Source organism: Mustelus asterias, chromosome 13 (assembly GCF_964213995.1).
Source record: "Mustelus asterias chromosome 13, sMusAst1.hap1.1, whole genome shotgun sequence".
Classification (NCBI taxonomy): Eukaryota; Metazoa; Chordata; class Chondrichthyes; order Carcharhiniformes; family Triakidae; genus Mustelus; species Mustelus asterias.
In genome coordinates this window covers 91798190-91812647 of record NC_135813.1, presented here as the reverse complement: position 1 = coordinate 91812647, position 14458 = coordinate 91798190, and the positions used below count along the sequence as shown (strand labels likewise).

General features: G+C 46.5%; 1 protein-coding gene across 1 annotated transcript in view; it reads right to left on the bottom strand.

Annotated features, from left to right (window-relative positions):
- Positions 1 to 370: 370 nt before the first annotated feature.
- Positions 371 to 14458, bottom strand: part of hps4 (HPS4 biogenesis of lysosomal organelles complex 3 subunit 2) — a 52064-nt gene continuing 37976 nt past the window's right edge. Inside the window, exons 11-13 of the mRNA XM_078227259.1 lie at positions 11683 to 11812; positions 7122 to 7224; positions 371 to 4880 (exon numbers count right to left, since the gene is read on the bottom strand). Of these exons, the coding sequence (XP_078083385.1) occupies positions 4709 to 4880; positions 7122 to 7224; positions 11683 to 11812 (405 nt within the window). The 3' untranslated portion in view covers positions 371 to 4708. The remainder of the gene's footprint in view (positions 4881 to 7121; positions 7225 to 11682; positions 11813 to 14458) is intronic.

Sequence of the window (14458 nt, the reverse complement as noted above, 5' to 3'; positions counted from 1 at the left end):
CCACCCAGGCCCTATCCCCGTTCATACTGAGGGAGAATTTAGCACGGCCAACACACCTAACCAGCACGTCTTTCGGAATGTAGGAGGAAACTGGAGCACCCGGAGGAAACCCATGCAGACATGGGGAGAACATGCAGACTCTGCACGGACAATGACCCAAGCCAGGAATTGAACTGGCGCTGTGAGGCAGCAGTGCTAACCACTGTGCCACCGCCCACATGTTGATGTTAATCACGAGTTTGGTGGAAGCCTCGGGGTTGGTACAGAATGCACTGTAATCTCAAACATTTAGCAATTAATTCTGCAGAAAAGCCCACTCTCTCCCCCTCAGTTTAATACTTCAGTCAGAGGAAGACACAGCGAGCAGAGTATATTCAATTTATTGCACAGATGAGAGAACACGGCAGCCTGAGCTGAAACCCAGAAGGCATTTTACTGAAGCCCACATATTTCCATATAAAATTCTACAAAGTATCACGCAGTGTAGAGAGTTAAGAAGTGTCATTAACTGCGAGTAGTATAACAATAATAAATCAGTCAAATGGCAGCATTGAATGCAAGGTCATGCTATCAAGAAATACCAAAGTTATACAAAGTACTGCAGGACTGCATGGCTACCATAGCTAGAATTATCATAGATGTAAATCATAGAATCCTACAGTGCAGAGAGACACCATTCGGCCCATCGAGTCTGCACTGACCACAATCCCACCCAGGTCCTATCCCCATAACCCTATGCATTTACCCTAGCTAGTCCCCCTAACACTAAGGAGCAATTTAGCATGGCCAATCCACCTAACCCGCACATCTTTGGATGTGGGAGGAAAACTGGAGCAACCAGGGGAAACCCACGCAGACACAGGGAGAATGTGCAAACTCCACACAGATAGTGACCCAAGCCGGGAATCGCTGAGAGGCAGCAGTGCTAACCACTGTGCCACCGTGCTGCCCTGATGGAGTTAGGGTCATATGATGTAGACCATTCAATCACATTCCCTTGGTTAATGAGGCTGAAGTCATGAGAGGGGATACAGTGGATTGAGCAGGTGAGTCAGAGCATGTTTTGGTCAGTCTAACTCAGTTGGCTGGATGGCTGGTTTGTGATGTGGAACGACACCAACAAGCGCGGGTTCAATTCATATACCGGCTGAGGTTATTCATGAAGGCCTTGCCTTCTCAACCTTGCCTGAGGTGTGGTGATCCTCAGGTTAAATCACCACCAGGCAGCTTTCCCCCTCAAAAAAAGGAGAAGAACAGCAAAAAAAGGAGAAGAACAGCCTATGGTCTTCTGAGACTTTGGCGACATTCCTTTCGGTGACAAAGGGAATACAGTTGCTCCTGCAGTTGGCACAGTACTGCGGGTAGTAATACGGTGCCAACGGGCAGCTGTGCCATGTTGCTGCTCTTCAGTAGAAAAGAGGGAGTAAAATGATAGCCAAGGATAGCCAAGGGTACCCAAGGGGATAGAGGTTCACTAAAATTCACAAAACCAACTAATACAATCTTTGCTAAAGCTAAACCAAAAGCATAATGAGCTTAATTTTCCACCAGCTGTAATGGGAGAAAAATCTAGTTCAAAGGCTTTAGGAATATCTAGTTCAAAGGCTTTAGGAATAAGAAAAGGCCTATTAAACTCATACCTTTACAATAAATTTCAACTTCAGCTACTTGTCTTATCACCAAGTCTGGCAATTACCGCTGGCTTCCAGATATATATTGAGCCCATTTATACTGTCTGCTTCAATGACCTCCCCAGTAATTTGTATCATCAATCTATCTATTACCCTTTGCATAATACTAGAATACAAGGTGCAATGAAGTCTAAGAGACCTTTCTTTAGTTTGTCAGGTGCAAGACTCAATTCGCTGTACTTTGCATTTCTAATGATTTTAGCAGAGGATAAATAGTTCAAGTCATAACACTGGTCAACCTGCGGAAAACACCTTTTCACTATTACTATCAACTTGTCATTGGAACCGAAATTTGAGACAATGCGCCAACTCTCTCCTTCCCATCACGCTGGGCAAACTCTCAACTTCCAGATGTGTGAGTGAAGCATATTTTTATTTCATAGTTGCCCGCTCTCCCAAACTCAATCAGAGGCTCCAAGATTCGGGAATTGTGACATAAAAACATCAAACAAAATTGTTGGTACGACACCAAAGTGCAGACTGTAGTGTTACACAAAAGTTTCTAAAAGTGAAAGGCGCTTCGATAGACCCCTTCAGCAGCAAAATTATGCGTCCTCAGATACCCTGCATTTTCTCCCAAAGTAAATTATGGGCGGGATTTTCCAGCCCTATGTGCCGGTGGGATCTTCCAGTCTTGCCAAAGTCGACTCCCGCCGTGGGTTCACCAGCGGTGGGACGGGCGAGTTGTGCACGTCCAGATTGGAAGATTCCATTGGTGGCAACGGCGAACGGCCTCTGCCGCCGGAAAACCAGCCACGGGGGAAGGGGCTGGGAAATTCTGGCCTAACATTTTATGTCTGATAAACACGTACCTCATTGCTTTCAGATGCTGGGTACACTGTTCCCTCTCTTTCATTTATTCTACTACTCAGTTTATGGCAAAATTTAAATTATCGATAAATGTTAAGACAACTACCTTTGCTAACTGTCAAAATTCCTTATATCTCTGATCTCAGTGACAGCGTTTGTGTAAAGTGCAAAAACTTAACAGATAAAAAACATCATTATAGGATGCCTAGGCATCAGCGTGATGTTAGAATTAGTCTCCGTTTCGCTGAGCTGGTGGGGAAGGGGTGGTAAAATCAGTTAGATTTCTCACCCCTGTAAAATGTACATAAAAGAGTGAGTGTTCGATTGGTCGTGATGTCCCACTGGACTGAAAAGTCAACAAGATGAGTGAACGCGTGGACTAAGCACGAGAAGCCCGTGAGAACCTGTAGGATTTCACAAGAGAAGAGAAATGAAAATAAAAGTGTGGAAATTATTTTACTAGTGTTGTAATCATTACATGAATAGGAGTGTTGAAAATTGGGATCACACAGCAGATCTTAAACTCTGAAATTCCAACTCCCCCCACCCCCAATCCTGACCCCACCAACATCCCCTTCTCAAACCTCCTTTAAGACGCTCCTTAAAAACAACCTTTTTGAACAAACACTTGGTTGCTTGTCCCAATATATCACGTTTTACTCGATAACGCCCCTGTGAAGCACCTTTGGACATTTTTACAACATTAAAAGGGTAAGGTGGAAGATTTTAAATCACATTTTTCACTTAATGCTTTCATTATTTTGTAATTCACTTGTGGGACATGGGCGTCGCTGGTTGGCCAGCATTTATTGCCCATCCCTAGTGGCCCTTGTTCAGAGGGCAGTTGAGAGTCAACCACATTGCTGTGGCTCTGGAGTCACGTGTAGGTCAGACTGGGTAAATACAGCAGATTTCCTTCCCTAAAGGACATTAGTGAACCAGATGGGCTTTTCCGACAATCGACAATGGCTGCATGGTCATCAGTAGATTCCTAATTCCAGATTTTTTTTTATTGAATTCAAATTCCACCAACTGCCGTGGCGAGATTCGAACCCAGGTCCCCAGACATTAGCTGAGCTTCTGGATTAATAGTCTAGAGATAATACCACTAGGACATCGCCTCTCCTAGAAATAAAATATCAATTGTGTTTTAATTTGTTTAAAGTGTAGATCTTGGACTCTGGTAACCCTTACATTAGATAACTGCAAGTTGTCAGATTGTGGTGGGAGTTGTTCAGGAATGCTCCAGGACTGATCACTTCTACAAATTCAATCACCGCTTAATTCTCATGCCCAAGCCTATAAATTGTACCACATTTAATCAAAGCCACTGACAAGCCAAGGTATGCGGAGAGAATATTAAAAACTTTGTTCCAAATCTATTTGGGAGCTTTCCGCTTCTCAAAATCCACGATATATTTTCCCTCAGACAGCCTGGGATGAGATCAGCCACGATCGTATTAAATGGCGGAGTAGGCTCAAGGGACTGAATTGCCGACTCCTGCTCCGAGTTCTTATCTATGATTTCTGATGATCCATTCATTCTTATGCATTCTTATGGGTGGGATTTTACGGCCTTACTCATCCCAAAACCGTAAAATCCCACCCGAGGTCAACGGACGTTCCCAAGCTCCGACTCCTCGCCTGCTCCGATTCCCGTGGCGTGCGAAAGAAGAAATTTTGCCACCAGTATGTCAGGAAGCTTGATTCAAGTAAAGACGTGACTCTGTACTTCTTCCCCCATGATGTGGAGATGTCGGCGTTGGACTGGGGTAAACACAGTAAGGAGTCAGGTTAAAGTCCAACGGGTGTCTTTATATGCCCTGTTTGCTGTTTATGAGCAGATCTCCCACTCACTGACGAAGGAGCAGCACTCCGAAAGCTAGTGGCATTTGCTACCAAATAAACCTGTTGGTCTTTAACCTGGTGTTGTTGGACTCCTTATTGTACTTCTTCCCCCACCCATTCCCACCACAAAACAAATTTTTAAAAATCCCCAGGGATCTCTCAATTATTAGTCAATTTAAGCAAATACACTGGAATAAGAGGCGGCCCCTGGTACCTGATTGCATCGTCTTAATGATTGTGTCTCGAGTGTATGTGACTTTTAAAAAGTTATATCGTTCTCCATTGGTTCATTTAAAAAACAAATAGTGCTAGCAATTGTCCACGTAATACTGCTGGCAAATCTCGGAGAGCGATGCAACTCAGAGCAGGTTTACTCCATATTTTAGCAGCTTCTGCTTGGCCCTTCCCGGTAGAGCGAATGCACTGTCACGAGGGTTGGGAATACCGGAGTTCCGGGCAGGAGTGGCGAGGTTTTGGAAGTGAGTTTCCTGGGCTGGGTTATGACAGCTGTAAACAGCGGTGGAGGCGTTTCTGTTGGAGAAAGTGGTATCAATTAATGCGGGATTGTCAACCGCGGCAGGGCAAATTACTTCATCTTTTTATTTTCCTGGTCCCTTTTTTGTCTGAGAAATCTAGGCCAAGTCTCCCAGTGTCAGCGCCAGGGGGTGAGCCGCACTGTTAGGAGAGTAATTTAAACGGAAGCCTTATCTACCCTCTTCAGTGGATGGAATGCACTGTCTTGAATCAGAGCAGTAGAGTTCTCTCTGGTGTCCTGGACAATATTAATCCCTTAAATCAACATCACTTGCTGTGCCAAAGATGGCAGCTTTTCACAATGCTGGGGCGGCATGGTGGCACAGTGGTTAGCACAGCTGCCTCACAGCGCCGGGGACCCGAGTTCGATTCCCGGCTTGGGTCACTGTCTGTGCGGAGTTTGCACGTTGTCTGCATGGGTTTTCTCCGGGTGCTCCGGTTTCCTCCCACACTCCAAAGATGTGTGGGTTCGGTGGATTAGCCATGCTAAATTGCCCCTTAGTGTCAGGGGGACTGGCTAGGTTAAATGCGTGGGGTTATGGGGATAGGGCCTAGGTGGGATTGTGGTTGGTGCAGATTCAATGGGCCGAATGTAGGGATTCTATGATTCAACAACAGCTAGTTGGCACTTCAGGTTTTGAAAGGTGCTATATAAATGCACCTCCATTTTTTTTCCTCCTTAAGAATATTTAGAATTGGCTCACTGGTATCGTCCCAGTCAGCTGACAGCAAAATACTGCGGATGCTGGAATCTGAAATAAAAACAGAAAATGCTGGAAAATCTCAGCAGGTCTTACAGCATCTGCGGAGAGAGAATAGAGCCAACGTTTCGAGTCTGGATGACCCTTCATCAGAGCTTCCTTCCCCCAGCTCTCTTCAGTGCTCTGAAGAAGGGTCATCCAGACTCAAAACATTGGCTCTATTCTCTCTCTTCTCAGATGCTGTCAGACCTGCTGAGATTTTCCAGCATTTTTGTTTTTCCATGCCAACCTGTACTTAGCCCCTGGATAATGAGACAGGGTGGATGACCTGATCCACTCCATAATCATCCTAAGTCCCAGGGAGAGTCTTTCTCAAGTAATTCTTCCCTATTGGTCACAGCTCAGCATCAGGAAAATTCCACCACTTGGTTAGCACACATGAGGTATATAAAGGTGGACATTTTTGTGGTGGATTTTCCAATTCTTTTTAGACATAAATCTTCAGTGTTGAGCATTGTGACATAATGCAAAGCATGAGTCCAACACATGGGCAGCTCCAGCTCCTCTTTACCCAGGTAGTAATGATGCCAGTTTCAAACTGGGTCTCTCCTGAGTTAGTTATGTGTGGGGTTAGACAAAGAACAAAGAACAGTACAGCACAGGAAACAGGCCCTTCGGCCCTCCAAGCCTGTGCCGGGTGGAGAGGGTGGTGTGGGATGCTCTTTTGGAGAGTCGGTGTAGGCTTGATGGGTAGGATGGCCGCTTTCTGCACTGTAGGGATTCTATGGTTAACCTCAGCCAGGGAAATAATACTGCCAGCTAGCTGTTGTCGAATCGTAGAATCATAGAATTCTAAAAGTGCAGAAGGAGGCCATTTGGCCCATTGAGTCTGCACCAACCACAATCCCACCCAGGCCCTATCCCCATAACATTTACCCTAGCTAGTCCCCTTAACATTAAGGGGCAATTTATCATGACCGATCCACCTAAATAATACTGGGCCAGCTGGAGATGGGGACCATCGACCCGAATTCGTACAACACCACCCTCCCACCGCCTCCCCACAACTATCCTACCACCGCCCCCCCAACCCCACAGTCATTGGGTCAGGAATGGCTGGGATCATAAAAGCTGCATTAATGGCACTGGCCTTAATCAATTCACAATCAAAGACCTTCAATTTCAGCGGAATGTAAGATAGAATCATAGAGGTTTACAGCATGGAAACAGGTCCTTCGGCTCAACTTGTCCATGCCGCCCTTTTTTTTTTAAACCACTAAGCTAGTCCCAATTGCCCTCGTTTGGCCCCTTTACCCATGTAACTGTCTATGGCACAAATTCCAATTCTCCGAAAATTGTTGGATTACTTGCCCTGCACCCGGTCCATTAACCTCACTGTGAGGTCCCACAACATCTTGCTGCAGTTACTCAGTCCCGGTTTCACCTGCAGTCTGACTGGCGTTATAAACTCGAGACACGAAGAAGTGTATTCCCTCCAACCTTCCCAACTCTTTTACTGTATTGGAACAGAACCTACCGGACAATCATCTCTTGAGTGGTACTATTGTGGTTCAGATCCGTGTGCATCAAAGCTGTTGCTCTGATGAAATGAGCCTTCTGTGCATCAGGGGAGAGCTGAGCTTTAAACAAAAACAGAATAGTTTGGTAGCGATTATTCTATCACAAAGAGAGATTTTACCATTATATGTCTTGGTCGGTGCAACATCGTGGGCCGAAGGGCCTGTTCTGCGCTGTAATGTTCTATGTTCTATGGTCTACCTCAGCACATCAGACGCAATCTTACAGTTTATTATAGAATCCTTACAGTGCAGGAAGAGACCATTTGGCCCATCGAGCCTACACTGACAACAATCCCACCCAGGCCCTAAACCCTTAACCCCATGTATTTACCCTGCTGGGCCAGACCAGACAAGGTTGGCAGATTTCCTTCCCTAAAGGGCAGATGAGTTATTCTAACAATGGTTTCAAAGTCATCAGTAGATTTGTAATTCCAGCTATTTATTCATGAATTCAAATTTCACCATCTGCCGGTACGGGATTCGAACCCAGGTCCCCAGGGCATTACCGTGGATTACTAGCCCAGTGACAATACCACAACGCCACTTCCTCCCCTCGAAGGATGAGCTCCTGCTGCTTGTTCAGGGTGTTGTTGGTGGCTGGGGAAACATATCTGGCCGGCTCACCTTCAGACTTCTCTAAAACTCTCCTTGCTGGATCCCAATCCTCACCATGCCACCAAATCCCAACTCATTCCGTACTCTGCCACTCACCCTGCCCTAGACTAAATCACGTTAACCCATCGACCTCTTTGGCCTTCACTGGTTCCCCATTTCCTGGCCGTTTATATTCAAAACCCTTGCTTTCACTTATAAATCCTCTCACACTACCTTGGCAACCGCCTCCAGCCATACAGAGGCTGGGCTGCAGCCAAACCTACAGGGCGGCATGGTGGCACAGTGGTTAGCACTGCTGCCTCACAATGCCAGGGACACAGCTTGGGTAACTGTCTGTGTGGAGTTTGCACGTTCTCCCCGTGTCTGCGTGGGTTTCCTCCGGTTTCCTCCCATAGTCCGAAAGACGCGCTGGTTAGGTGAACTGGCCAGGCTAAATTCTCCCTCAGTGTACCCGAACAGGCGCCGGAGTGTGGCGACCAGGGGATTTTCACAGTAACTTCATTGCAGTGTTAATGTAAGCCTACTTGTGACTAACAAATAAACTTTACTTTTACAATGGAGTTACTGTGAAAATCCCCTAGTCGCCACACTCCGGCGCCTGTTCAGATACACTGAGGGAGAATTTAGCATGGCCAAAGTACCCAACCAGCACGTCTTTCGGACTGTGGGAGGAAACCGAAGCACCCGGAGGAAACCCACGCAGACACGGGGAGAACATGCAAATTCCACACAGACAGTGACCCAAGACGGTAATCAAACTCGAGTCCATGGCGCTGTGAGACAGCAGTGCTAACCACTGTTCCAGCCAACGGGATACAAGACGGTTGGTCACCCTGACCTCTGCCACCCTGCACTAGATGACACACATCATGAATGGAGCGGTGACTAGGGGGCATAACTATAGGGTTCATGGTGGGAGATATAGGAAGAATGTCCGAGGTAGGTTTTTTACTCAGAGAGTGGTTGGGGTGTGGAATGGACTGCCTGCAGGGATAGTGGAGTCAGAAACTTTAGGAACATTTAAGAAGCTATTGGATAGGCACATGGAGTACTTCGGGATGATAGGGAGGAAATAGCTTGATCTGGGTTTCAGATAAAGCTTGGCACAACATCGTGGGCCGAAGGGCCTGTTCTGTGGTGCACTGTTCTATGTTCTATGTTCTATGACTAAGCGACACACACCATGTAACATCTCGCCCCACCTTCAACAGCTTTCTTAAAACCTACTGCTCTGGTCACCTTTTGGTCAGACCACACCTGGAGTATTGTGTGCAGTTTTGCTGTCCTCATCTGAGGAAGTGCAGCGAAGGTTTACCAGGCTGATCTCTGGGAATGACATGTCTGTCATACGAAGAGAGACTCAGTCGGTTAGAATTATATTCACTGGAGCTTAGAAGAGTGAGAAGGGATCTCATGGAAACTCATAAAATTCTAACAGGATTAGGCAGGGTGGATTCAGAAAGAATGTCCCCAACAGTGAGGGAGCCAGAACCAGGGGTCATAGTTTCGAGGGTAAGGGGTAATTCTTCACCCACCCCTCCCTCCCGTGTCCAATCTGTCCCTTCCTGAAGTATTTTAGGATATCATAGAATGTTCTGCCTAACTGCTGCCTCACAGCGCCGGGGACCCCAGGTTCAATTCCGGCCTCGGGTCACTGTCTGTGTGGAGTCTGCACGTTCTCCCCGTGTCTGCGTGGGTTTCGTCCGGGTGCTCCGGTTTCCTCCCACACTCCGAAGATGGGCTGGTTAGGTGGATTGGTCACGCTAAATTGCCCCTTACTGTTCAAAAATGTGTAGGTTAGGGGGATTAGCAGGGGGGGTAAAATGCTCTGTCGGAGACTTGGTGCGGACTGAGTTGGCCGAATGGCCTCCTTCTGCACTGTCCGGATTAATAAAGAAACTTGATAAAGAGAGTGTCTGGATAGGAGAGCACTGAGGCCATCTGCTGGTCACCTTCCAGACAGCATCTTCTTCTCTCCTGGTGTCTTCACTGGCTTTTGTCAATTGAATTAAATCTGATTTTATTATACAACATCTAGACTGTCCCTAACATACTGAAGAATGTTAGTTCATTTTATTCATTTATCATAAGGACAGAATTTTAAAATTTGTGTCTAATGACTGGGCCATCGCCTGATTCAGACTCAATAGAAATCATTGAAACCCTACAGTGCAGGAAGAGGCCATTCGGCCCATCGAGTCTGCACCGACCACAATCCCCCCCAGGCCCTACCCCCATTTCCCTACATATTTTTACCCGCTAATCCCTCTAACCTACACATCTCAGGACACAAAGGGGCAATTTTAGCATGGCCAATCAACCTAACCCGCACATCTTTGGACTGTGGGAGGAAACCAGAGCACCCGGAGGAAACCCACGCAGACACGGGGAGAAAGCGCAAACTCCACACAGACAGCGACCCGAGCCGGGAATCGAACCCAGGTCCCTGGAGCTGTGAGGCAGCAGTGCTAACCCACTGTGCTACCGTGCCGCCCCAATAGTTAGCTTCTTTTTCAAAAGACTGACTTGAGGGAGAAAACATTTGCAGTGAAATGGGGAAAAAGTTGGGCCGAGTGGATTGTTCTTCAAAACAGCTAACACAATGAACCAAATGGTCTTCTCCTGTGCAGTATGTTTATGATTCTACACAACAATCCCCGGCAGTACGCTGGTGGCCAGATGGAAATGTTTATGAACAACATAGAATGGTACAGCTCAGGAACAGGGCCCACAATGTTGTGCTGTACATGACGCTAAATTAAACTAATCCTATGGTCATTAGCACTAGTGCCTCACAGCGCCAGGGACCTGGGTTCGATTCCCGGCTTGGGCCACTGTCTCCGCGGAGTCTGCACGTTCTCCCCCGTGTCTGCGTGGGGGTTTCCTCCGGTTGCTCCAGTTTCCTCCCACAGTCCGAAAGACGGGCTGGTTAGGGTGCATTGGCCGTGCTAAATTCTCCCTCATTGTACCCGAACAGGCCCCAGAGTGTGGTGACTAGGAGATTTTCACAGTAACTTCATTGCAGTGTTAATATAAGCCTACTTGTGACACTAATAAATAAACTTAAAACTTTGGTCCATATCCCTCTATTTCCTGCATATTCATGTGCTTATCTAAAAGCCCCTTAAATGTCCTTATGCTGGAATTTGACCCACTATCTCAGTCAGAGATTACTAATTAACTCTGCAACAATTGGGTCCAGTGCCCTGGAATAAGGAGGGACAAAAATAATTCTCTGTCTTCTGGCTAATCCTGATCACAATCCAGTGAGCCCTGCTGGATAACCTTCTCCAATAACCCCAACACAGTCAAATTACATACTGACACAAAACAAGTGACATCCTCCAGAAAAAGGAGGGATAGAGAGAAATACACACACATAGAATGCACACGACACACACAAAGACTGACCTGTGAGTATATATGCTGAACACATATACAGAAGAATGGTCTTGTTTGGACCAGGGAGCGGCGCGGGCTTGGAGGGCCGTAGGGCCTGTTCCTGTGCTGTGTTGCTCTTTGTAACACGGTGGCACAGTGGTTACCACTTCTGCCTCACAGCGCCAGGGACCCGGGTTCAATTCCCGGCTTGGGTCACTGTGTGTGCGGAGTCTGCACGTTCTCCCCGTGTCTGCGTGGGCTTCCTCCGGGTGCTCTGGTTTCCTCCCACCGTCCAGAGATGTGCAGGTCAGGTGGATTGGCCACGCTAAATTGACCCTAGTGTCAAGGGGACTAGCTAGGGGTAAATGCATGGGGGTTATGGGGATAATGCTTGGGTGGGATTATGGTCGGTGCGCATTGGGCCGAATGGCCTCCTTCTGCACTGTAGGATTCTATGATAGCACAGACACGTACACACACAGACATGTACACACAGACACACACACACACATACATACTGACCTGTGAGTATATGCTGAATGCGGTCATAATGTGCAAAGTTGTAGCCAATTATGTTATAGAAATTCCTGTTGAGTAAATTCTCACTCAGGTGAACTTCTAAGCCATTTAAAGAAGCCAGGGTGCTGTGATACTGTGGAAGAAACGGAAATGGTTGGATTCATTTGATCAAATGACATTGAGAGATAATTGCCAAGTGGTGTGTCATTGCAGTGAACAGTGAGTCTGATACATGGCACATCCGAACATTGGCAAAATTCAAAGTATCTGTATAAGCATTGTACTTCATAGAATCATAAAACCCCTACACTGCAGAAGCAGCCATTTGGCTCATCTCTCAATGCTTCTATTTTAAAGTGCTCTGCTTAACATTTTCATATTAAATGGATATTTTTCTTTTTCTTTCTAGGGACCTGGGCGTTCCTGGCAAGGTCAGCATTGCCCGTCCCTTACTGCCCTTGAACTGAGGTGGCTTGTGCTGATTTCACAAGTTAGTTAAGAGGCAACCACATTGCTGTGGGTCTGTAGTCACATGTAGGCCAGACTGGGTCTGCGTGGGTTTCCTCCGGGTGCTCCGGTTTCCTCCCATAATTCAAAGGTGTGCAGGTTAGGTGAATTGGCCATGCTAAATTGCCCCTTAATGTCAAGGGGGGATTGTTAGGGTAAATAATTGGGGTTACGGGGATAGGGCGTGGGTGGGATTGTTGTCGGTGCAGGCCCGATGGGCTGAATGGCCTCTTGCTATACTGCAGGGATTCTATGATTGAGGCTGGCAGATTTCCTTCCTTAAAAGGACGTAAGTAAACTAGGTGGGTTTTTATATCAGTCCGTGATAGTTTCATGGTCACCATCACTGAGACTAGCTTTCAATTCCAGATTAAGTAACTCGATTCAAATTCCATCAGCTGCCGTGGTGGGGATTTGAACCCATGTCCCCAGAGCACTAGCCTCAGTCTCTGGATTTTCTTTTATTCTTTCACGGGATGTGGGCGTCGCTGGGTAGGCCAGCATTTATTGCCCACAGTGTTGTTCGGGAGGGAGTCCAGGGTTTAAAATCAGAGACAGTGAAGGAACGGCAATATATGTCCAGGTCAGGGTGGTGTGTGGCTTGGAGGGGAACCCGTGAGTGGTGGCGTTCCCAAGTGTCTGCTGCCTTTGTCCTTCTAGATGGTAGAGGTCGCGGGGTTTGGAAGGTGCTGTTGAAGAAGTCACATGTAGTGACATTAGCAATGCACCGCTGAGAAGTGCATTAAAATTATGTGAATAGCAATTTAAAATAAATGTGATAAGCACTGTACTGAAAATAGTGCATAGCAGCCGATACCAGTTTCCTAAAAAAAACAGTAAACACATTAGTGTCTTATTTGGGAAGCAAAAAATATAATTGAGATGTTTCCAAGCCAAGTTATATGGAGCTGAGATTTGTAGTGCAACATTTCATTATTTTTTGATGTCACATGTTGGTGGATATCACAGTGAACATTAATTAACACATTCCTTTGTCAAAATTCCAGGATAATATCTCAGCCTCAAGTATCTCTATGAAAAAATAATGTCTAATAGTAGGGTGGGTAAAATGTAATACCTTGGTGCTGAACCACACAATAGGTGCTCAGTTGAGTTATTGCATCTGTTAGGATGGCAGCATGGGCAAAACATTATGGTGGCACAGTGGGTTAGCACTGCTGCCTCACAGCACCAGGTACTTAGATTCGATTCCCGGCTTGGGTCGCCGTCTGTGTGGAGTCTGCATGTTCTCCCCGTTTCTGCGTGGGTTTCCTCCCACAGTCTGAAAGACGTGCAGGTTAGGTGCATTGGCCATGCTAAATTCTCCCTCAATGTACCTGAACAGGCACTGGAGTGTGGCGACCAGGGGATTTTCACAGTAACTTCATTGAAGCGTTAATGTAAGCCTACATTTGACATTAATAAATAAACTTTGAAGCTTTTGTCCAAAGATGTGCGAGTTAGGTTGATTGGCCATGCTAAATTGTCCCTTAGTGTCAGGGGGACTAGCTAGAATAAATGTATGGGGTTATGGGGATAGGACCTGGGTGGGATTGTGGTCGGTGCAGACTCAATGGGCCGAATGGCCTCCTTCTGCACTGTAGGATTCTATGATTTGATCTCATTGCTCTGAGTAAAATCAGTCAAGTTTCCTTATCGCAATCAAACCATTTCTGCTGTAGCCATCCCAACCGATTCAAGAACAGCTTCCTCCCTGCTGCCAGACTTTTGAATGGACCTATCCTACATTAAGTTGATGTTTCTCTACACCCTGGCTATGACTGTAACACTATATTCTGCACCCTCTCCTTTCCTTCTCCCCCATGTATGGTATGCTTCGTCTATAGCATGAAAGAAAAAATACTTTTCATTGTATACAATACATGTGACAATAATAAATTAAATCAAATCAAAATTTAGTGAGTTCACGGGAGGCTCCCTCAGCTCAGTCTTGAAGAATGGACACTGTGGCCGGGATTCTCTGACTGTTCACGCCACTGGGATCTTCCAGTCCCGCTGCAGCGGACGAAGATTTGGCTGAGCGCCAAATTCACTCTCCTCACTGGTGGCAGCGGCAGGGCACGAATGGCCGGAGAATCAGAGGTCTGCTGGAATCGCACTCATGTGCGTGTCAATTCAGCAGAAAGCCACAATGTGAAGAGCTATTGGTATCGATAACGGGCCCTTCATTAGGGAGATAACAAAAACCTCAACGCTAGGCTACATTTTTGGCAGCTCTCACACCAGGGACCAATCCAGGGACAATTTGTGA